The sequence below is a fragment of the Thunnus maccoyii genome, chromosome 17 (assembly GCF_910596095.1).
Source record: "Thunnus maccoyii chromosome 17, fThuMac1.1, whole genome shotgun sequence".
In the NCBI taxonomy this organism is placed as follows: Eukaryota; Metazoa; Chordata; class Actinopteri; order Scombriformes; family Scombridae; genus Thunnus; species Thunnus maccoyii.
Genome location: NC_056549.1, coordinates 3841995 through 3867077, shown reverse-complemented (window position 1 = coordinate 3867077; position 25083 = coordinate 3841995). Strand labels below are relative to the sequence as shown.

The following is a 25083-nucleotide window of genomic DNA, read 5'->3' as shown; positions in this document are numbered from 1 at the left end:
ATAGTCTTGGTGTTGACTTTTTCTATATTAATTATATTGTATGTGGTGAGACTTTATGGTATTCCCTGATATATACAGTATGCTTGTGTGCATAAATTATGTAGATTACTGTATATCAGAGCTTGCAGTGCTCTTACATTAGAGGAAAACACTGAAGCACAATCAGTCGGTTAATTAATGCATGTAAACAAACGAGAAAAATGATAAGTGCTGGCTGGATATCAAAACAAACATCACACTCACATATTTAATTCACCTTCTTTTTTTTTTTTTCTCCTGCCAATTAATGAACATGTTTGCATTGACTTGACTGTTGATGTTATCGAAGCAAAAACGAGGTTAAAACACGATAATGAACACAGGAGATGTATTAAGACTGTGGATACGCTGCTGCAGTGTTTGTGCTGTAAATCCTTCTCTTTTTTTCCATTTAGTTCGGGATTAATGAGTCAAATTTCTTAAAATAGCAGCTTCAATCTCATAATATTTGTCACACTGGAAGAGATTTATCTTCTCCTCTTTTTTCCTCTTTTCCCATGATGCTCCTGTCTTCTCCTTAATGGTGGAACCTTTGCAGTTCAAGAAGCTGTTTCACATGAACACACACACACACACACAAGGCAAAAACAAACTAAACCCATTAAAACCAAATATGTCCTCAAAAGCTCCACATCTCTTTCTTTCCTTCTCTCTCTCTCTCTCTCTCTCTCTCTCTCTCTGCGCCTGCTTATCTCTCACCCGGCGGAGACAGAGAAGATGAGATCAATTTTAGGATCAGAGCTTGATTAAATATCGACAAGGCTCTGCTTCTCCCTCAGAAAGCAACTCTTTGATCACGAGATGAAAAGCTTTCAAAGTGCCCGTCATTGTCTCACAAATCAAACTTATTAAAGTTCGGCCTGCATATCGTCCAGCCCCCTAAAAAAACTTCAAAATTACACCATTTTTTTTTTGTAATTGTAGGCATTCAATAAGCATTCAGTGTTTTCTCAGAGTCCCTGGAGCAAAGCATGATTGCAGATAGTAAAAAGAAAAACTTATCTTGCTATTATCTGGCTATTCACGTTTTTTTTTCTTTCTGCTTGAAAACTGACGCTTGAAATTAGATTGCGTTTTTTTTTTTTTTTTGCTGTCTTCGACTAAATATCTTTCAAAAGCCTCTTAGAAAAACCTCTTAGAAAGTTTCATATCTTTTTTTGTAAACTTTCTGGATCTGATTCAGTGAAGATTTGAGAATAAGCAGATTGACATTTTTCAAAAGTATTCACCCATGAAGAGTGATGATTGAGGCTTTTTCTCAGCTCAGTACTTCACATTATCATAGTTTACTTGAGGGCAAAAAACGGCAGCGTGGATGGGATGGAGGGGTTTCGCATCATTCAGTCAGTCGACAATACAACCGGCTCTAGTAATAATGTGATAGTGTGCGCTACTGGAGGCTATACACATCCGTCCATAATGACAGTGTTGACTCAGGGTGGGTTCAGGTACATTTTCATGCACATCATGCAGGTTTTTCTCCTAAACTGTGAATATCAATATTGATACTAACTGTCATTAACTGTTTGTTGTTCTTGTGTTGTTACTAAGGATGTGCAGAGAGCCCAGTATTTGTATTTGTATCTGTATTTGAATAAAAGTGGAAAGAGGTTTAAAAATCTTGTTTTTGTTTTTATTACACTTTTAATTTTAGAAAATTAAAGTCTTACTATAAGTGTTCATGAAGTGTTCCCTTGGGAGCGCTTCATTTGTGTCTTTGGTTCAGCTTTATCTCTGGGGAACACCCCCAACTCCAGGAGTGATGTCCAAATTAGGAAATGTGCGTCATGTAGCAGGTGGATGTGACTCCCCTCACTGAGACCTGCTGATAGACGTCACAGCGGAGCAGAGAGACACTGTGATAGTGATGTAACCGACCTGTGTGCTGATATTTAACGTGTTTTTTTTTCTTCCTGAAAACAAATAATTTTTAAAATGTTTGTATGAAACAAATATTCGTAAAAAAACTCACTATTTGTGCTTTGTATTCGGGCGCACCCCTAGTTGTTACTGCTCTACTTGTTTGATATTTAATGATTTTATTGTGAGGCCTTTTGTAACTTCTGTTTTCAAAAGTGCTTTATATAGTAAATAAATCTTTATTACTTACTAGAAGTATTGCTGTCAATAGCAGAGTTCGAAGCCTTTGTGTCGGATTCAAGGTAAAAAACATTTTGTTGTTCAACTTAATGAAGGTCGGGTTTAGGTTTGGATCCATTTTTTTAACTAATCAGATTACCAAGTTCAGATTTGTCTATGTTTTCCTATTGTTGTTGTTGTTTGGGTTTAATTGTACACATGATTGTTTCTGGCAGTCGACATATCTGGGATTTTGTTGCATCCTTCAACACATCGCTAAGGAAGGTTTGCTTGCAAATGCTTCACCGTGATTCAACAGCCGTGGTTCCATCAACGTGTTTTTATGTACATTTTGAAGTATCGCATTCAAAAAGGTTGATGGAAACGGCAAAACTGGAAAAAAACGTCCTCAATTTGGCAAAAAAGTTTTTACATTTGCCAGAGGTGGTTTTTGCCTTTTTCAGAAGAGAGTTACTGCGTTAAATGGGAGATGGACGTAGCAAACATTTAACTCACATGACTGATCAGTTGTTTTCGTTGTCGGCGTCATCCCAGATATTCCCATAACGCAGGAAAACATGGCTGATGGTACCAACAACAACATGTGGAACGATGAGGAGACCAAACAAATTCCTGAAGACGTCTCTCCATTTTTCTCTCATAGATGGCCAAAATGGTTTTATTTCTGGTTCACAACCTCTACTTCTTCTACTGTAATTATTACAGCCATGCGTAACGTTGCCTAACTTACACCGCCAACTTCGGATAAAAACAAACCAGTTGATGGAAACGTGCCTGTGCCTTCTTTTTTTTTGCGACATTTCAAAAGTTTGCTTACATTGGATGGAAACATGTCTAATGACTTCACTTTGATAAAAATATAAAGATGAAAGTTGTTCAGTGTGGTGGATAATATATCTCAGGTGATGTTCAAGTTGAATTTTATGGCGTACTGAAATGAACTGTAACCAGTGACTTCCTGGAAGGTAAGAAGATCAATCTGAAAATCGATGGTTTGCGTTGGGTCGGCAGTAATGCAAATTACACACAATTTGTGGTTAATGAGCCAAAACCTGCAAAACCACTGGACGGTCCATTAAACGCCCTTCAGCAAAGCACTAACACTTCCAGATCCAAACGACTCCGACCTCTAATATCTGACCTTCTTTACATCAGACCAGAGGAGACTTTCACAACTATCTAAGAACTAAAGAGCTCATTCTTCCACACTAGAGAGGAAACACTGTCTAAAACACATACATGGCCCAGATACTTTGGTTTCCTTGGCAACCAGCTACCGCTCTCAAAAAACCTGCTCTTATGTGCAACTTTTGAACGTTTAAAAACTGTACGATAAAGACAAACTACTGTCTCACTACATCACTGTTATCTGTCTGTTAGATGATGCTGTGAACTGACAGCTGCCTTTTTGTGAGTTTAAAGAAAGAAAACTGTAAACTTTAGCAAAGTGTTTGTGGTGCTTGTTTTGTACCTGTATCTGGCCTCTCTCAGTGGCCGCTTTCGTAAAACAGGAAATGGCCCGTCTGAATCTGGTCTAATCAACTCCACACATTCTGCATTTTTGGTTTTGTCACTATCTTTGCTGCACTTCTCTGAGATCACTTGTCAATCAAACAGTGTGGGTGCTTCTTTTTCTTGTAGTTTCTGTTGATGCAGTTCATGGACGTATTATGAGAGCTGAAATACAGTGAAATTCAACCCCTGTGGCCGACTGCAGTACTGCAACACAAAAACAAAAAAATCCCACACAGCCCAAAAAGCCTTTTACTCCGCCATTATACTAGCGGTGTGCCCGAATACAAATACATTATTCGGCAAAGCACAAATAGTGGGTTTTATACAAATATTTGTTTCATACAGATATTTAAAAAAATATTTGTTGGGGGTGTTCCCCAGAGGAAAAGCTGAGCTACTGACACAAGCAAAGTGCTCCTAAAGGACTCTCCATAACCTGTTGTTCCCCTTCTCCTTTCCATAAAGTTAGGTTGTAAAAAATAGGCAATAAATGAAAAGTGCAAAGCAAGAATCACCTTTGAAGTTCTTCCCTACACATTACACGCTGTGCTGTCTCTGTGTTATTGGTGTATAAACAGGTAGAGGTCTGTCTGCAGTGAGGCGATGAGTTTTAGCTCAGTAATCAGCGCAGTCGTCTATGATTTGGGAGACTCCAGTTTTCCAGGATTTTTAAGCCTCTTTCCACTTTTATTCAAATACAAATACAAATATTTTTGCTGCCTCAACAAATACAAATACAAATACTGGGATCTCTGCACATCCCTACATTATACAGTAAAAAGACACGTCTGTAAAACTGTTGACAAGTCGCCTCAAATGACAAACAAGATCAATTATTTATCTTTTGTGTTATGAGTTTTTCCATCCATGAACCTTTCTCAGAGGCTAGAAAAGCTATCGAAGTGAGCGCTACTGTATGTCTAGATGTAAAGTCTGGTCATGGTCACAAAAGAAAAATGGAAGAGAAAAAACATTGTTGACATTGCAGTAGATAATAACCTGAAAGAATGGGGCACCGCGGTGGCTGTCACTGTAAAAATGTGATGAATGTTTACAGAGTAGAGCTACTATACCACAGAGAGAGAGAGAGAGAGTTCACAACAGATAATGGAAAATACTGGACTGGTTTACTCAACTTCAACAATCTGCATTGAAGGGCAGTAACATAAAAAATGTCCAAATTAAAATATTATGGATTATTACTTTTATAAATGTCTTTAAAAAATACAAAATATGTTTTCATGTCACATAAAAACTGTTTGCAGCAAAAAAAAAAGCTTCAGAGGATCCTATTTATCCTGGTCACAGCCAAAGTTCCCAATTCAAAAACTAAAAATAAAAGGCTGCTAAACTAGTTCCAGCTCCAAGTCACCACCGGCAAGCGTGCAACACACACACACACACACACACACACACACACACACACACACACACACACACGCAGACATGCACGTACATATAGAGAGCCAGAGCCAAAGGGAGCACTGGGGCCCAGGGAGACAGATTGTCTTTTAATTGGTTGAAAACTGCAGAGCTTTGAGAAGGGCTGAAGGGACACACACACACACACACACACATACACACACACTCCACACACACACACACACACATATAGACACACCACACACACACAATGTCCTCTGTGATAGTGAGGAGACGTAGCCAGTCCCTGCTGACTGACTGGTATAATGAGCTGAACTCAGGCCAAAACCTGGAGGTGAGTGTGTGTGTGTGTGTGTTTGTATTGTGTTGTATTGTGTGTGTGTGTGTGTGTGTGTTTATGGCAACCTGCTGATATCATCAAACTGAAAGACAGGAAGATGGTTCAGACATTGAAGGGTCAGGAGAGTGTAAATGTGTGTGTGTGTGTGACGGCTGGACCATCACTGCATCCCCGCTGTGACTTTTGGCAGCTGAATGTTTCCTTCCTCAGCGGCCAGAAGTAAAACACTACATCTTGACCGATACTGTCGAAAATCTGAAGGCTGATATTACAACAAACTGATTTAAGATTAAAGCAGCTGATTGATAATATTCTGCTAGAATTCAATATCCCAAAATTATACAGCTTCTTGCATATATAATCCCTCTTGTATATACAAACGATATGTGCAGGACAGTAGCTGCACGTTCAGTCAATCATATCAAAATGACACCTCACATTTCACGCTTTACTTTCATCATTTCCACAGATAATACTAGTTGATGATTGGCTGGCAGGTGTCCATTATAATTGCATATTGATTCAGTAAGCAGAAAACTGATTTTTTCACAAAAGGAAAAAAACAAACAAACTGAAGCACCACAAGACAATAACATAACAAAAAATACATTCATAAATTAACTGAAAGATCTCTTAAAATGCCAGAATATCTGATATTTAGACCAAGTTATCCACCTCAGTCAAATTCATTCTCATAAAGTGTTGCACTAATTTCTTGTGGACGGTGGGTAAATATATATATACATATCTGATCTAACATGATACTTAATAAACGTCCACTTTTGCTTTGACTTTGAGACACTCTTTGGTATATTTGAAAGCTATAAAAGGAAAATTAGTCACAAAAAAAACCTGGATGTACAGATGATCCACCTCTGGATCATGTTGTCTAGAAATGGATCTCTTATTACGGGAGACGGGCACGACGGTTTGGACGTCAGTATTCGTTCAACATGACCTTGTTTTATATTAAAGGTTTACATGTTTTGGACGAGACGCAGTGATGTAACTGCACAGATTCATATTGCAAAAATGATATATATGTATATATATTTTTTAGAGTAAAAACAGTGTTCAGCGTTTTCAGTCAGACATCATTCAATCTAACGTTACAGTCAGAATGACGACCAGACATCAGAGTGATGTTTGGAAGTATTTTAACAAAATAAACAACATTAACGTGCAGTTTAAGTGCTCAAATAGTGAAATGATTTAAAAAGCTCATCCCTACTTATTACATCTTATGTGGTCTTATTACGTGATGAACATAGTGACAGTGTGCGAGTGTGTGTGTGTGTGTGTGTGTGTGTGTGTGTGTGTTACCTCCGTATAGTGCGGAGCAGGGTGGATCGAGCCTCGTTGTGGAAGGTGATGATGATGGAGGTGGGAGGAAGATCAGAGTCATAGTGGAGGAGGGTGCACCTGCAGACAGGAAACAGCAATAAGGAAATTACAAAACAACCTCAGCCTGAAATAACGATCTGTGTCGACATGAATGTAGTGAAAAAACTCCCAAACATCGTCTTAATGACTGCTGTAGACAGTTTATACTGAGCCTTCATCATCATCATGAAGAACAAAAAGTTGTAAAGAAACATAACAGCAACAACAGAGTGTTTGTTTTTCACCTTTTCATCATCAGGTCATGTGACCCAACATCCTGACTTTTCCAATTTCACTGAAAAACTCATCATGTGAACAAAAAATCATTTCTAAACACTGCAGACGTTCCTCTGGTTTTAACCAGAACAATTAAGACTCATATTAACCCTTTCATGCATGAATTATGAATTATTACCTCAGTCAGTGTTTGTATTCCCCTTTAGGCATGAAAAAAAAAAATTTTGAACTTCATTTTTTTCAAACCTACGATGACACACTAGAGTCCACTGTGGTGGCTGATGTGCAACTATACCATCACACATATCTAAGAAAACAGCTTTTGAATAGCTGTCCACTGTAGTGACCACCATGCATGAAAGGGTTAAATTATGTTTTAAAGATAAACTACATCTGGCAAATGAGGAAATATCTTGTTGTACATGTCTAGTAGTAGAAAACATACCCAACACTATATACTGACACTATTTATACACCTGTAATAATGATATTTAACATCTCTTAAAACCTTTATGTATCAGTTTATACCTGATGAATCATTAATGTTTGTGATAAGATCATTAGAATTTAATTATTTCTCCAGTTTGCTGGGATTTTTTCGATTTACACACACACACACACACACACACACACCTAAAGTGACTGCGTTGTCACACCAGACCTGTTGAAGATGAATTATAGATGACCAGCCAGAAGCTCATTAAAATACACCACATATCAGTGTCTGTGAGTGTGTGTGTGTGTGCTGCCTTCGCTGGGTCAGCAGCCTTTTCGTCTAGAAGAGCAGAGGCACACACACACACACACACACACACACACACACACACACACACATACAGACACGCACATACAGACACGCACACACACACACACACACACACACAGCATAATGAGACGACTGGCCTTTACCTATCAGTTTGATGGATTGGTGACATTTTCAAAGAGAAACAGCCGGCTTGCTCTGTTCTGGCCTTCATTTTTAAAAATCTCACCTTTCTCAAATTTATGCTTGTGTGTTAAAACGTCTAAAACTCAACACAACACGCTGCACCGTTATCCAGCCGTGTGTGTGTGCTTCTCTGCTGTTTGTCTACCTTCATGATGTGTTTTTAGCCACGTTAGCAGCACGGCTGTAGGGACGATAACATCAGTCTGTCAGTCATTCAAACACTTTGGTCCAGATTGAAATATCTCTATTACTATTGGATGGACAGTCATGACATTTGATACTTTCACAGGCTCCAGAAGATGAAGTCTATTGATTTTTTTTTACTTATTCTGTGAAATATCTCAACAGTTACTTGGTGGATTGGCACAAAATGTTGTACAGACATTTGATTAATTGTCTGGTCTAAATTTCAATGTTTCCAAAACTTTGGATTCTGACTAAATATCTTCAAAACTAATGACGTTCCCATCAGCCTCAGCTGTACTTTGTTTATACTTTGGTAACAAGCTAAACTGAGACGGTGACTAACTACAACCTCACAGAGCCGCTGGCATCTTGTTGACATATGTTTATTGAATATGTTGATTTTGGAATATCTGACAAAAATACTGTACAGAACAAAGAAAGAAAGATTTGATTGAATTTTCCCATTTTATTAAACTTGTAAAGATGAAAGATGTTGCATTTGATGAAAACTATGAGCAACAATGCAGTAAAAAACAGAATGAAAACATGAAATGCAAAACCAAAGTTCTACCAACAACATTAATGACCTGTTAATAAAAAAAATTAGCTTAGCTTGTTTGAGTTCAATGCACCTCATGAAGCACTGGAATACATGTATGTATATATACATATACATACATGTATGTTAGGGGTGTGCCCGAATACAAATATGTTATTCCGCAAAGCACAAATAGTGGGTTTTTTACAAATATTAGTTTCATAGAAATATTTTAAAAATTATTTGTTTTCGGGGAAAAAAAAACAAAAAAACATGTTAAATACCAGCGTGCAGGTCGGTTACATCACTATCTCAGTGTCTCTCCTCTGCTCCGCTGTGACGTCTATCAGCAGGTCTCAGTGAGGGGAGTCACATCCACCTGCTACATGATGCACATTTCCTAATTTGGACATCACTCCCGGAGTTTGGGGTGTTCCCCAGAGATAAAGCTGAACTACTGACACACGCTTCATCATCACTTATTGTAACACTTTAATTTTCTAAAATTAAAAGCCTAATAAAAACAAAAACGGGATTTTTAAGCCTCTTTCCGCTTTTATTCAAATACAAATACAAATACAAATAATCTTGCTGCCTCAACAAATACAGATACAAATACAAATACCTGCACGTCCCAAATATATGTTTTATTATTTCCTTCAAACTAGAATATACATTTTTGAGCATAATTCTAATGATCTTATTTCACTGTTTGTAGCAACAGATGAGAGAATTATATTAACTCACCTGAAAGTTTTACAACATGTTTTTTTGTTAATTTTATTTGTGTGGTAACAGAATTAATTTGATACAATATTATTTGGATCTAATGTTTTTATTGGAGCATCTAAATTATTATATTTTGTATGGCCATAACAAAGTAAACAAACTAATTAATTAACCAACCAACTATAACAGTTGACTGATATTAATACAATTATAACATCACATTTATTCTTGTTGGGTTTGTTATAATAACCTACAGAAACATGTTTATTCAGATCATACAGCACAAAGAGTGACGTCACTATTTGTTGCTCCATAACTACAAACCAACATTTATCATAACAGTGACAGGTTTCACAGTTTACCACCAATAAATGTTGGAAAACTCGTCTCTGTTTCTGCTTCACTTTGTAGTTTAGAGAGATAAGATGTGTTTTTCCTTCAACTATCTTTTTTAGCTTGTGTCGCTCAGAGGCAAGATGACTCATCTACTGTTCAGCCATCTGAACTAAGGTGACAACACAAACATGTTGATTAGTTGTGATCAGACAGGAAACTGCACGTTAGAGGGCATCGAGGGGTCAATGTTTCTCAGTAAAACCCTTAATTTCTATGAAACTTACCTCACAAACTGTCATTCACTCTGGTAACTTTGACACATACAGAATCTGTACTTCTAGATATATTTCTTCCACCTTCCAGTAAACCAACAGTCTATTTAGGTTATGTATAATAATTCAGCATCATATTTCCCAATTAAATTTCTACAACAGAAGACCAAATAGTGCCACATCACTGATATTTTGAGGTTTCAGCTCCTGTCCAACTGTCTGAACCTCCTCCGTCTGTGATTCGCTGGGAGTTAAAACACAAACTCAACTCTTAATTTGTTGTATTAACAGGTTGGCACGCAGCATCAGTCAGTGCACATGAGCACCCAGCTGTGAAATAATACTATCAGCACCTCATTAACTCGCAATTTTTTTTTTTTTTTTTAGTTTAGTTTAGAGCCTTGATGATTAAGTCAGAAAACAATATTGTTTAGCAGATTATTTCAGAAACAAACATATGATTCATGCTTTTACTCCTGTAATATCTACAAACTTTGGTGTTTATCTAAATATAAAGTCTTTTCTTCCCGTTTCCTTTGTGCATCATCAGCTGCATTTTCTATCACCGAAACATTTGATAAAGGAATCAAATTTAACTCGACATGAAGACAGAAAGCAGAGAAATGCAAACAAGCCAATTAGTAAATCTCATGGTGCAGTCTGTGAGCTTTAAACACACTTTTTTTTTTTTAAATGAAGGCCAGAACAGGCTGCGAGCAGACTGTTGTCACTTTACATTCAGACTTATTTCTGTCTTTGTGCTGTGCCTCCCTTCTTCCTTCCTTTTTTCTTTTTATATTGTCTCTCTCTCTCTCTTTCTCTCTCTCACTGAGAATAGGAATACACGCTGTATATATTTGTCATATCATATCCCATCTTGCCCCTCTCTGCCTCCTCCATCCCCCCCTATCTCCCTGTCTCCATCTCTGGTTTTCCTGCAGTTGATTTATTCAGCAGCTCTACCAGAGAGGAACGATGAGAAGATAAAGACGAGCTGCTACTGTGTGTGTGTGTGTGTGTGTGTGTGTGTGTGTGTATGTCTGTGTGTGTGTGTTGGAAAAAAGGACGAATGAGGCCGAGAGACACCGTGACAGACAGGCAGAGAGAGAGACAGACAGATATACGGATAAAAGTTGTGCTGACAGATGACTGATGTTGAAGCTGATATGAACAAGCTTCCATACTCCCTGAGCGTATGTATGTGTATGAGAGTGTGTGAGAGTGTGTGTGTGTGTGTGTGTGTGTGAGTTAACTTCCTGCATCAAAGCTCAAGAGGACACACATCGGGAAGGAAAAAAAAAAAATCAGGAGAGGGGAGAAAATAGATGAAGAGCAGGAGAGGGACAGAAGGAAATAGAGAAGAGGAGCACATGATGGGCGAGGAGGGAGGGAGTCTAAATAAGGTGAAGGAGGTGAGAGGAGAAGTGAGGAGGTTTAAAGAAAGAAAAAAGGAGGTTAAAGAAGGTTATAACAAGATTATAACAAGAAAAGCAGGTGACACAAAGGAAGTCAGGAGGACGAAATGGAGGTGAGTGGGCGAGAGCAAATAAAGCCTCTTTCACACATTGTTCCCAGTAAATTACTGGGATAACCTTTGAGGCACCGCTAGAGATTTTCACTATTCACACATGCAGCTACATACAGGAACGTTTCTGTCTTGCGCCTTTTCACACTTGCCATGGCAGTGCTGGAATAAATGGAGCAAAGGACAGTCCAGCAGATGGCGGTCATGCAACACTTATGGATGGACACCATCATAAAACTCAACAGAAGAAGAAGAAGAAGAAGAAGAAGGGGCACGGCTGGATGCATGTGTACGGGCCGGAAGACAGCAAGGAGCTGTTTTTGTCTGGTGTCAATGTTCTTGTAATGTATTTAATATTCAACAAGTTTGCGAGACAAATCACCCGCGAAAGCATTGACGAGGCAACTAGTGGAGTCTTGTGATTGGTTCACTTTAAAGCGTCTTTACGTGTTTGTCCTTGCAATGTTACTGCTTTCATTCACGACACAGCCGTACTGGCATTTTCCCTGAAATGTCATGGGGTCTTGAGGTGGGAAATCGGCTGTACAGATTTCCCTGAATATCGATCCCTGCTCCCGTTCACACATGACCCCATGCAGGAAATGAGAGACTAGTGAAGAAATGGAGATGTATATATGGAGAGAGGTAGACGAGAAGAAAGAAGAGAGAAGTGAAGAAAAGACAAACAGAGAGGAGAAGAAACTGAGAAAAAGGAAAATTATGTAGAAATGTGAAGTGAAACAGAAAAACAGAAAATAAAAAGAGAATTGTGAAGAAAGAGGAAATCAAATTGAGAAAAGCCTCTATTTATACTCAAAGGTATTATCATTAAGCACAGAAACATCTGCTTCATTCACTGAAGATAAAAACAAAACACAGGAGAGTTATCATCCATAATATATCAGAAGCACCAGACTAGACCTTAAAGGTCACATTATGCAAAATGCACCTTTTCATGTCTTTTCAACATAAATATGTCCCCGGTGTGTCTAGAGACTCCCAGACTATGAGAAAAGACCATCCTCTCTCTTCTTCTCCTGCTCCGTATTTAAGTAAACGCGTGTCCAAAAACACTGTTTAAATTTGGCTCCCTTTATGACATCATAAAGGGAAATGGAAATGTCCCCACGACTAGAAAACTGTTGTATGTGTGTGTGATGGATCGATACCGACTGTCCGCAACCCAATGTCAAACTTGTAAGCTGTAAATTTTGCCACGTTTTATGCTGTTATATTGTTTATTTAGCAGGTTAGCCTGTTGAACTGGGTGTTAGCATGTTACACGGCTAATATGGCTAGCAATGTTGGACTAATGTGGTTGAGGGAGAGTCAAGAGAAACTGTGAACGTTAAGCCTCATTTGAAACCAATTAAATGACGACAGTAGTAGGTTGGATGGTGGTAACTGTGTTTTCATGTTGCTTTTTGTGGAACTTTGAACTGCAGCGCTAGCTCAGCTAGCTTTGCTGTTACACGTTCCTCGCCGGTATGTGTGTGTTGCTGCTATAACGTTATGTAAATATACTTGATAGATTTGCCATGGAGGTAATGATACACATGTGGAAAAATAAATGCTCAAACTGCAGGAATTCCTTTGCTTGGAAACGTTGCGTAGCTCTGATTAGCACCCAGCAGCTAACTTGCTCAGACCATAAAGCTTTAGTGGCCCGTTGTGGCAGTGTGTGTCAGCCGAGGCTAACGTGTCCATTCTTCTCCACAGATACACTTAGCGTTACTGTAATACTAGTATTTGTAATGCTACTGCAGCTCCTTTGCAGTTCCTGTATGAATATGAATACTGGAAAGCCACAACCAGTTCGGGAGCGGGACATGGGGAGCGGCGGCTCATTTGCATAGACACAGAAACAGCCCATCCAGAACAGGGCTGAAACAGAGGGGTATAGAGGCATGCTAGCCTGCATAATCTCACTGGCATTTTCAGCAAAAAAACTTCAAAGACATGTTTTGGGGGCCTCAGAGACCTATATTAACTTGTTGAAAAGGAGTATAATATTTCACCTTTAATCATCTCCCAAATACATGAAACTCTATATCTCCATACTGCCCGTTGTTTGACTAAAGCAAAAGAAGATGGAAGAGGATGAGACAAAAACAAGACAGACAATAAATAGAGGAAAAAAGGGGAAAACAGGAAGGAGGAGAGGAGGTTAAGAGGGGTGCAGAGGGTAAAAGAGAGGTCAAAAAGAAATAATAGAAGAGGAGAAAGAGGAAAAAATAGTAGAGGAGAGAGAGACGAGCAGAGTGTTTTACTGTAGATTTCTGTCCAGATGGTGTGAAAAGCATTCATATTTAATGAGCAGAGCCATTTGAGGAGTGGATGTTGGTTTGCGTGTGTGTGTGTGTGTGTGTGTGTGTGTGTGTTGGCTCATCAAAGTTCATCTAGAGTTGAGATAAACACATGAAAGGAGAGGTCAAAACCAGTGGCGTCCACACTCACACACACACACACACACACACACAGTCTCTCTCTCTCTGCAGGCGGTGCAGCCGACCTGTCAAAGTGTGTGTTCGTGCTGCAAAATACTAATGACCACTGATGTAGCCCTGAGATACTGTCAGACCTGTTCACACACACACACACACACACACAGAATACCTACCTGCAGCCTCTGATTAACACTCCTCTCTCTCTCTGTCCTTCATTTGTTCTGCCTCTTGGCTTTTTTTTTCTATTCTCTTTCTCTCTCTCTCTCTCTCTCTCAGTACCCTGCTATGCCCTCTCCGTCTTCCCCTCTTGTTCCGGTCTCTCTCTCCTGCCTCACTCACGGCTGACAAGTTGCCTACATAAAGACATCAAGACTCGGAGTTATGCTCCGTATTGTAAGTAAGCAGTGGTTTCCAGAGCTGTTTCTCAGCCACGACGGATGGAAATGCTTCACTTTTCTATCAAAATTAGTGTTTTTTTCAAAATGCACATAATTGCTAAAAAAAAATCACCAATCAGCTGCATCTAAAATTAAGGTTTGGTTAAGTTTAGGAAATAAAAACTACTTGTTTAAAGTAAGGAAAAGATGCTCACCCATCCACGTTAACCTCCTTCTTAAAGTTACTTTCATTTTGTGTTGATTTTAGCGGCCTCTGTTCTCCCAGAATGAAGACTGCATTTCCCATGAGCACCACCGCCTAGTGTCGTAAAGATCTCAGCTAGTGTTTGTTTTGGAAGCGAGTGAAAGAAAGACGCTACTTGTATTTAATATAGGGGTATGCCCGAATACAAATACATTATTCTGCAAAGCACAAATAGTGTTTTTTTTTTGTTTGTTTCATGCAAATATTTTAAAAGTTATTTGTTTTCGGGAAGAAAAAAAAAGAATACCAGCGCACAGGTCGTTTACATCACTATCTCAGTGTCTCTCCTCTGCTCCGCTGTTACGTCTATCAGCAGGTCTCAACGAGGGGAGTCACATCCACCTGCTACATGACGCACATTTCCTAATTTGGACATCACTCCTGGAGTTGAGGGAGTTCCCCAGAGATAAAACTGAACTACTGACACAAATTAAGCGCTCCCAAGGGAACACTTCATGAACACTTACTGTATAATTTTCTAAAATTAAGACGTAATAAAAACAAAAACAGGATTTTTTAAACCTCTTTCTAAACCACTTTTATTCGAATACAAATAATTTTGCTGCCTCAACAAATACAGATACAAATACAAATACTGGACTCTCTGCACATCCCTAATTTAATATTTTTCTTTTTTAAACACAGCTGTTTGCAGGATGCGTGGCGATGAAGTAATGTATCTATTTGTGGCTGTATAAGATTAATAATTGTAATATGATGTTGTTTTTGTAGCGTTCATACAGCGAGGTTACGGGTAAGGCTGCATTCACACCAAATCTGGTAACGTGGCAACTTCCTGCAGGGTTGTCTGGACGTGTTTATTTGTGCTTATGTAAAATGTAACTGCTGTGAAAAAATCAGAAAATAATGTTTTATTCATCTGATTCACTCCTTTATTCTCGCTACACTGCTGCTCCCTCTTCATTCACTCTCCAGCTCGCTCGACCACTGCTGCTCTCTCTCTTTTTCTCTCATCTTTTTTACAATAAGTCTAACTTTCCGAAGAGAAAGGTCCTCGCCTCATCCTAGTAACGTCTTTGTCCTCCCTCATGCTACGATGCTACCTGTAACGTAAACATGGGTTCTTCTGCTCCGTGTGCTGCAAATAGCTTTGTCTGATTTCAGTTTTTAGAATAACTATATAGAAATAATCTATCTTCTCACATCAGGGGCATCATGAGACTGTTTCTTAACCAGTTAAAAGTTCCTTCTAGTAAATTTAAGAAGCTGTTGTGTCACCTCATGTGATTCCTGCCGTTGCTCTTGACAGACAAGAGATGACTGATGCTGCTGTTTTTCAGATGAGCGCACTGAGCGATGTGAGACTACAGTAATAAATTCAATCAGACGTTGCATATTTTTCACCTGCTGGTTTTAGAAAGACACGCTCAGCGACAGATGACATTTTACGTCATCTTGGGAGTCACAAAGATAGAGGAACAGGTTAGAATATATCACCTAACACACACACACACATAGATATGAAGCTTAGCGTAAATTCAGGCAGGAAGACCATCTTTAACCATTCATTCGTTTTCCTCTCTTCTCTTTCTTCCTCCCGCTTTCGCATCAGCTGTTTAGGGGGCGTCACTCCTAGTTATCAAATCAGATTGTTCCACGAATTCTAACCACCAATCACGGCTCACCTGTCAAACTTTAAAATCTGTTTCCCTCTCTGTCGCTGTAAGTTGTCATTCTCCTCCATCCCATCCATCCACCTCCACCGCTGCACCCCGGAAGTTCTCTCCTCTTCATCCCCAGATCACCATCTCGCCTTCTCCACTCCGTTACTTCAGCACCAGGCCCGAGTTCACTAGAAGCCGCTACCTACACCACCAAGATCTACGCCTCTTCACCACCACCACCAGTGTCTAGACTCCATCGGTGGGGGGGGGTTTATCCTATACTACTCTTGCATTCACCTCCCCCCTTTCATATCCAGCGACATCACGATGGGGTCTAATCACCAAAGACTTCTCCACCTCCATCTATCACGCTTGTTCAATAAATATCATTTACTTCATAAAGAAATTGAGTCTCTGCTGATTGAACTAATAACACACGTAGACGTCCCGGTTAGCAAGGAAAATAAATCAGCTTTATATACAGGAAAACACTTAAAAACCCAACACTTCACTCTGGATCTTCTACCAATTAGTTTCTCACCTCAACACTAAAACAAGGTAGAAAAGTCTCATTCAACTCTCTTCTCTGACGCTTTTTCTGTTTTTCAGCAATAAAATAAATCTGGCAGCTGCAATAATTTCACAGTGGCCTCTACTATAAACTGATCTGATAACATTTACATCCAGACAGTCAGTGACAAGTCAAACCATCAACCTACCACCTGAGATACAACAACTCTTCTGTTAGACCAGCTGTGGACATGAAACTTCTACTTGAGTCATAAAAATCTGAACATGGACTTTATTTACTCACTCAGGCCACTCACAGGTTGCTAACGAGTCCCTGGTTGTTCAAACTCTATACAGGAACCTCATATGCAACAATGGAAACATGCAGCATTGAACAGCTATTTGTACAGTAAAGTATTGAATCCAGTATTTTTCAGTGTGATAGTCTTCGGGATAAAGATGTGCAGTGGGAAGTATAATATCATTTTGGTTTTATTTGGCCTGGGTGTCGTGATATGGAACAATGTCAGTTTATTCTGAGCAAAGTTACAGCTCGCCTGCTGGAGTAAGATATTTCGTTAAGCTTTTCACCTCTGGCCTTTCTTTCTTTGTTTTCCCCGCTATCTCCGTCTCGCTTCTATTCAGGTGTTCACAGAGGAGAAGATGGCCTAGTTTTGGCTGGTTAGGCAAGATCAATTTACATATTTACACACACACACACACACACACACACGGTAGCGGCGGTGACTGAGGGAGCGAGGGATTTCTTTTCTCTTGATCGAGAGAAAAGAAAAGACAAGAAAAGAAAAGAAAAGAGAGACAGCAAGGGACAGTTGATAATGCCTCATTTCTTTTTTTTACTGGAAAATTCCATTAGGAAAATTTCTGAGTCAGTGATTCCATTGAATGAGAAGCTCAAATGAATAGTTTCAGTGGATTCAACAATTTTAATTGAAGCAGGTTCAATCCCCGAAAGGAAGCGAAGGAGTGTGTGTACACGGAGAAAGAAAAACTGACCAGGTTGTGGCCTGATATCACTCAATTCTGCTGCCAGTGTCGAGATTTGAATGTATTTATTTTCTACTTTTATAAAGCACATTACAAATAAAGTAAGTTGGGTGTGAAAAAAGGTTAAAAAAAAAGTTAAAAAATATATATAAAAGACAACCAATCATATACATACAGACACATATCAGCCAATGGGGCGTCTACAAAGATGGGTTGGATGGTCATGTGGTTTCAGGCCAATCGTTGTCCAAGAAGGGACATGGGTGACGCCATATTTGGTCCATTAACTAGAAAGGTGCAACTAGGGGGTGGTGCTTGGTAAACCTGTATGTCATATCTAATAGGCACATTTTTGGATGAACAAAAAAAACCCCAAGCACCACCCCCTGGTTACACCTTTCTAGTTAATGTTTTCCTCATAAATCAACCTCTCTTGGGTTGTAAATAATGATCTCACAGCAACATATATGAAAAAAGTGTGATTTTGTTATAAAACATCAACAATTAAAGTTTGTTTCTTTCAACCAGGATCTTTCTTTAACTCTTAACCGAGTAGTTTTAGTTTCTTAAACTTAACCAGAAAAACATCCATACGACGGCACCGAGAAACTGCTGAAAAACACGATTAAAAATGGAAACTCCTTGGGGAAGTAACAGTGTGATATGGAAATATTCCATAAATATGTAATACATGCAGAATGGAATTGCTGGAAAAAAAAAAACGTCAAAATGTTTGTGTTCAGTACATGAAGAACATAAATAACAAATGAAATGCATGGAAAATGAGTACAGGAGTACAACTATAAATATTACTGCATATGTAAGAGAAATTATACAGAGAAAAGCTCTTTATAGGTGGTTTGACTCTTATTACTCTGAGTGAGAATGAAATACGGATGTTGAATATTATGTTTCCTTTATGAAAAACAATGTGATTCTCTGATAATGTCTAGCATATTCAAAAATACAGACATCTACTTAACTGCATGGCAGCAGATATCATCTCTAAGGAACGTGGCCGTGTGTGTGTGTGTGTGTGTGTGTGAGGAAGAGGAGGGCTGCCGCTGTCATGTCTGACATGTCTGTTGAATTGGCATTTACACAGCTGACAGACAACACTGCTGCCACTTCAACATCCACTTCTTCTCTGTGATCCTGCGCCGCATTTCATCAGAAAATCAATTTCACTCCACACACACACACACACACACGTGTGACGTCGGTGAGGCAGAGCAGATATAAGATACAGACCTGCTAGCGAGCTCAGCATCAGTCTGATGTAATGTAGCAACAAACTGGAGAAAGTGTTTATTGTACTTCCCTGTAAAAAAAATTTGTTCTGGATAAAAATCTACACTATGGAGCATAAACACACCTGATATTGTTTCAGATCCAACAACTGCAAACCTAAATAACAAAATAGGTTGTTATGGCGATTACAACTATTATTAATATGAGCTTTATTTAGCATCTCTATGATGAGGGTTTGGTTAGATGTTGGGCAACTAAGATTACTTGAGTAATTACATCACACATGTGTAAGCTGAATACTGGACAATGATTGGCTGCAAACTGGTTGTCATGTCTCAGATCCTGCTGGTAGAGACACGCCTTCCACTCAGATTCATTTATGTGTTTATTGGGACCATGTACAATGTTAAACATACTGTACTAGAGTTAGCTTATAATGTTAAGGTGAGCACAGAGAAGCTCAAACGTCCAACAAGAAGCGAAACACATGTTTTGAGCGGAGGCAGACTTTAAACTAACGTGTGATGCTGATACATTTCTGGTTGGACGATCACTCATGACGACATTAATGCAAAGTGAAACCTGAGCCACCAGCGTATGATTGTGTTATTTTGCTGTTTGCTTATTAAACTGGTTTACATATACACATCTAATAACCTTCAAACGACAAAGTAAGTTACATATTCACACTATATGTGCTGCTGTACTTTCACAACGTAAACTATGAATCAAGTCATATAGTGTTTGTATTTTGCTCTCATACGACTGTTTTCAGCCTGACGGAGACACAAAGACTCAACACACGATGTAGGTTTTAGATCAGCTGTTGTTTGAAACTGCTTGATCTTTCATTGTTATGATGTCATCAACAGTAAAATCACTGGAGCGACGTTATCCAACACCAACAGAGCTTTTTTTATTAGTTAGACTCACTTCTTAGATGATCTGAAATTTTGTATTTAGAAACAGATGGTGAAGTTTTTCAAAGTCATCAGTACAGTCACGACTTTAAAAAAAAAAAAAAAGGAGGCGATCTCATTTCGGAGTAGTACGCTTCATTATCATCACTCTACAACTGTCCTGCTGTATTATCACAACAGTATAATATTCCCTCTGATCTGAGCTAAATTAGGCCAAGTAAACAGATTTGACTGCAGACTCTGATCTAATCCATTTAAGGGGATTTCATCAACAGACATCTTCTGTGTTTGTTCTGAACCACTTCTCCTTCCCATGTTTTTTTTTTGTTGTGAATAAAGATAAATGAAAGATGAATGAATGAATAAGATGTTTAGGAGACATTGTGCACAGAACGAAACTCTACCAAATCTTGAGCAGAAGTTGTTTTTCAGAGTATAATCATTTTTTTTTTTAACCAGTTTATTTTGTTTTGAAAGTGCGCCATAAAACAACTAAATTTAGAGGAGGAGGGGGCGACGCTGTCACACATACTGCACTGCAAATCCTGGCGAAGATTAACAAGGGAGAGCATCTTCCAAACTAACTCCGACACCCACTATCTAGATTAAAAAGGAGAACGCCGTCACCCAGGAGAGCTACTGTTGGCCTCTCTGACGGGCTAACCTGAAAAAACACAACAATCCCACGGCGACAGAGCTAAAAATCGGATTAAAGCGAAGAGACACACACGACGCTTTCAGAGCCCGAGCAACAGTTAAGAAGCCAGTTGTTATTGGTGGAGTTGGGATTTTCAGATAGGATAGAAGATAGGATGCTTTTTAAAAAAAAAAAAAGAAAATTATTTTAACAACTACCGGGGCTCCTCGGGTTCCTTGTTAACGCTGCTGCGATCCCCCAGTGGAGCGCAGAGATTCATGTTTTCCAGAGTTTTCTGTCTGTTTGAAAAACATGAGGCTGGAACTGCTGGGAGAGACGCTTCACCCCGGTGCTGTTTATATATTCATGCTTTACAGTTCCACAACTCTGACTACCTCTGACTGACTGTGTGTGTGTGTGTGTGTGTGTGTGTGTAAAGCAGCAGTCTGTTTTTGCATGTCGGTATGTACTTGTATGGAAACATTTGCATGATTTGAGTTTGTGTATGTCTTCACATATCTACATACTGTATAATCAGTGTTTTTCTGTGCTGTAATGGGTCTAGAATGTGTATGTGTGTGTGTGAAATACTATGAAAGTGCCCTCTAAGATTCCCCCACAGTAGAGCGAACATGATAAAATGCTTTCTAAGGTGTCCACACAAAGGAGAATCACTGTCTAAGTTATGGCTACATCAGGATGAAATACCCTGTAGAGAGACAGTCTGGAATGGCCTTAAGAAAACGTGACAGTACCCTGTAAAGTACCACGTAAGATGTAAGGCAGTACCCTATGAGTTGAATTGCAATGGGGTGACCTGGATGTTCTGTATGGGTGCCCTTCTAGTGAAATAAGTGCATTGAGAGGGACGTCCAGATTGACCATAACGAGGTTATTAACATTTACAAACTCATGGCCAGAGGAATTCTCCTTTTATTCCACCGATCTTGCCTCTCACTTCCCTGAGAAGATGGCTCATTCTCAAAATGTCAATAGTTCCATGTTTTTACTACAGATGTGTTATATAAATCATATATATATATATATCCTGAATTTATCCACCTCCCTGATCTTCAGAAACTGTCCTATCTATGTGAGGAGAAAAGTCAATGTGCAGTAAAAGCTGCAAAATATATGAAGTCTTGTCATAATCTGAGAGAAATAAGCTCTGTGGTAAATGTTTCTGTGTGATTACATCTGTAAAAATGTCTTTTATTATATTGTATTTAATATTATTGTTTATGTTTACATATTGTTGTGTAATTATGAATCATCTGTCAATGTTTATAATTTTCTGTACTGCTTTGGCGATGTAGATTTCTGATCTGTCATGCCAATAAAGCTTTTTTGAATTTGAAATTTGAATTTGTGTTTGAGGAATAAACATTTAAAATGACTGTATTTCATTAGAGATGTCTGCCAATAAATGTTTAAGTCCCTTATATTTTTTATATTTTTTATATTTTTTCGGCAGGTGTAATTGGTGCAGTCATTTTTTTTTGAAAATTATAGTGCTAAAACAGCCGTGGATCTTTTAAATTGTCGACCACATCAAATCATCTATTGTATCACATATATAATACATATATAACACGCATCTCTTACACACTTCAGCCCTTTAATTAAGCTGCGGTCGGTTGTTTTCTCCATCTCTTGTGGGAATGCCTTTTATTATTATATTATATATATATTGTATTTAATATTATTGTTTATGTTTACATATTATTGTATAAATATTAATCATCTGTCAATGTTTATAATTTTCTGTACTTCTTTGGCGATGTAGATTTCTGATCTGTCATGCCAATAAAGCTTATTTGAATTTGAATTTGTGTTTGAGGAATAAACATGTAAAATTACTGTATTTTATTAGAGATGTTTGCTAATAAATGTTTAAGAAGTAAATCATTTTTAATACAGCGATGTGTTTCCTTATATTGTGAGTGACCCAGTAAACTCTTCATCTTAATTAGGGATGAAGCCTTTTTACCAACCATGCATCGTCCCTTATATTTTATATATTTTTTATATTTTTTCAGCAGGTGTAATTGGTGCAGTTGTTTTATTTTGAAAATCATAGTGCTAAAACAGCCGTGGATCTTTTAAATTATCAACCACATCAAATCATCTATTGTGTCACATATATAATACATATATAACACGCATCTCTTACACACTTCAGCCCTTTAATTAAGCTGCGGTCGGTTGTTTTCTCCTCCACCTCTTGTGGGAAGCAGGGATCTAGTTAGCCATCTTTCTTTTCTCTTTTCTCTTTCACGCTGTTATGTAAGTGAACCTCTTTGAAGAAACTTTGAAGACAGGCAGCACACATGAGTGGGTAACTGTGTCATGACAGTCAGAAACCCCCATGAGGACGGTCTTCACTGGGATTTTGGGAACAGAGATGCAACTGGTACAAAGCAGAGCCAAGCTGCTGTATCAAAGGAAAATCTGTGATGTTAATATGGAGAGATATATTCAATATATTAATACCACAAATACTGACACACAGCCACCTCTACTACTGATAACTGCTATTAAACTCACTACTATATCTACCAGTACTGTTACTGCTGCATTTAATGTCTCAAAACACTTTGTGTTTACTATTTATATTTGGTGTATGTAGTATTTATTTATTATTACTTCATTTGTGCAGTACCTGCTTATAGATCGCTTACAGTGTAAATAGTATTCTGTTTTTGCACTTTCCCTGTGTGGGGCTAAATAATGTTTATTGTATTAATTTTTCTCTACTTTGCCTTCTTTAATTACTCCCAAGTCTCTGCTAAAACTAGTACTCCTTCTACTTTATTACTATGCTACTGCTAATTAGGGGTGTGCCCGAATACATTATTCGGCAAGGCACAAATAGTGGGTTTTATACGAATATTTGTTTCATACAAATATTTTAAAAATTATTTGTTTTTGGGAAGAAAAAAAAAAACATGTCAAATACCAGTTCGCAGGTCGATTACATTCTAATTTTCTAAAATTAAAAGTGTCATAAAAACAAAAATGGGATTTGTAAGCCTCTTTCCACTTTTATTAGAATACGAATACAAATACAAGTAATTTTGCTGCCTCAACAAATACAGATACAAATACAGATACTGAAATCTCTGCACATCCCTACTGCTTATACTAGTACTACCAATATTACTACTACTATTTCTGTTATCACTACCAGTACGACTGCCTCTAAAGGAGCTAATTATTTGTATTACTCCTACATCTAATAGTACTACTTGGTACTACTACTACCATTACTGTGAAGAGCGCCCAATCCCTTAAATTAAAAAGTTAAAAGCGGGGTCTCAACCTGAAAACATTTTGTGCTTAGTATGATATATATAGTCGGAGATGTGTGACAGCAACTGGGATCGTTCCAGTACTCTAATGAGCTTCCCAGAGTTCTGGTGAGTAGAGTCTTTGTCTATTCACGGCAGGAACAAATGCAATTGGAAATTTTCACAGTACATGATCCTATTTTGCAGGGTAATGATAAAGCGTGATTGCTTATTTGCTTTTGTTTTGTGCATTTGAGAACACAGAGGATAGCGAGGGACAGATAAAGATGAGACTAAGACACAGGAAGTGACTGAATGAGTGTGCACACACGACTACTACTAATACTGCTACTACCACTATTAATAATAATAATGACAATATAATGTCCTCGTTCCCGCCCACTCTGTCCTTCGCTCTCTCTCCTAATTCTTCCCTCCCTCCCTGGCTGCACCCTCTGTCAGTCTGTCCGTCTCCCTCCTTTCATCCTGTCATGTCAGCGCAGAAGGAAACCAGGATCTAAAGTCAGACAAGGCTTTGAACAATAAAGCAGATGAAAGATCTGTCACTGAGAACGACAGAGAGAGAGAGAACGACAGAGAGAGAGGGAGGGAGAGAGGAGTCTCTTTCACACCCTTCTCTCTATTTCTGTCTCTCTATCAGCTGAACGGACTTCAGAGAGAGAGAGATTTAGGGAGTCGGAGAGAGAGAGAGAGAGAGAGAGAGAGAGAGAGAGGATGAGAGTGGGTGGAGGTTGAGGAAGAAAGTGAGGGTGACAGCACAAAAAGGGAGATGAGAAAATGAAAGAAAACGAGAGACATAGTGGAGACTATCAAAGTAAAATGACAGAAAAGGAGAGGCAGAAGAGGTGATGTGACATCAGAATAAAAAATGAAAAAAAAAAAAAAAGATTCAAAACATCACAAAAAGAAATGAAAAGGGACAAGTGAGACTTTTTTTGTGATGTCTTTTTTTTTTTTGGATCACAGTTTTTAAACACCTCCATAAGACGGAGATAAAAGCTGGATGTTTGGTTCATGTTGGTCATTTTTGTGCTTTGTTTGACAGAAAATATGATCTCAGATGTATCAATTAATAAATCCACGTTAATTGAAGGTGAAATATCTGATCAAGGGCATCAGAAGTCTTATCAGCATCGTCTTCAAGCACCTAAAAAAACCCTAAATCTCTGCATTACTCTCATTAAACATCATCCCAGTGTT

General features: G+C 38.5%; 1 protein-coding gene across 3 annotated transcripts in view; it reads right to left on the bottom strand.

Annotated features, from left to right (window-relative positions):
* The window catches only part of galnt14 (UDP-N-acetyl-alpha-D-galactosamine:polypeptide N-acetylgalactosaminyltransferase 14 (GalNAc-T14)), a 199483-nt gene that overhangs the window by 71163 nt on the left and 103237 nt on the right, over nucleotides 1-25083 (bottom strand). For all 3 annotated transcript variants that reach the window (XM_042390137.1, XM_042390138.1, XM_042390140.1), the window contains one exon: nucleotides 6701-6799. In XM_042390137.1, coding sequence (XP_042246071.1) covers nucleotides 6701-6799 — 99 coding nt within the window. The remainder of the gene's footprint in view (nucleotides 1-6700; nucleotides 6800-25083) is intronic.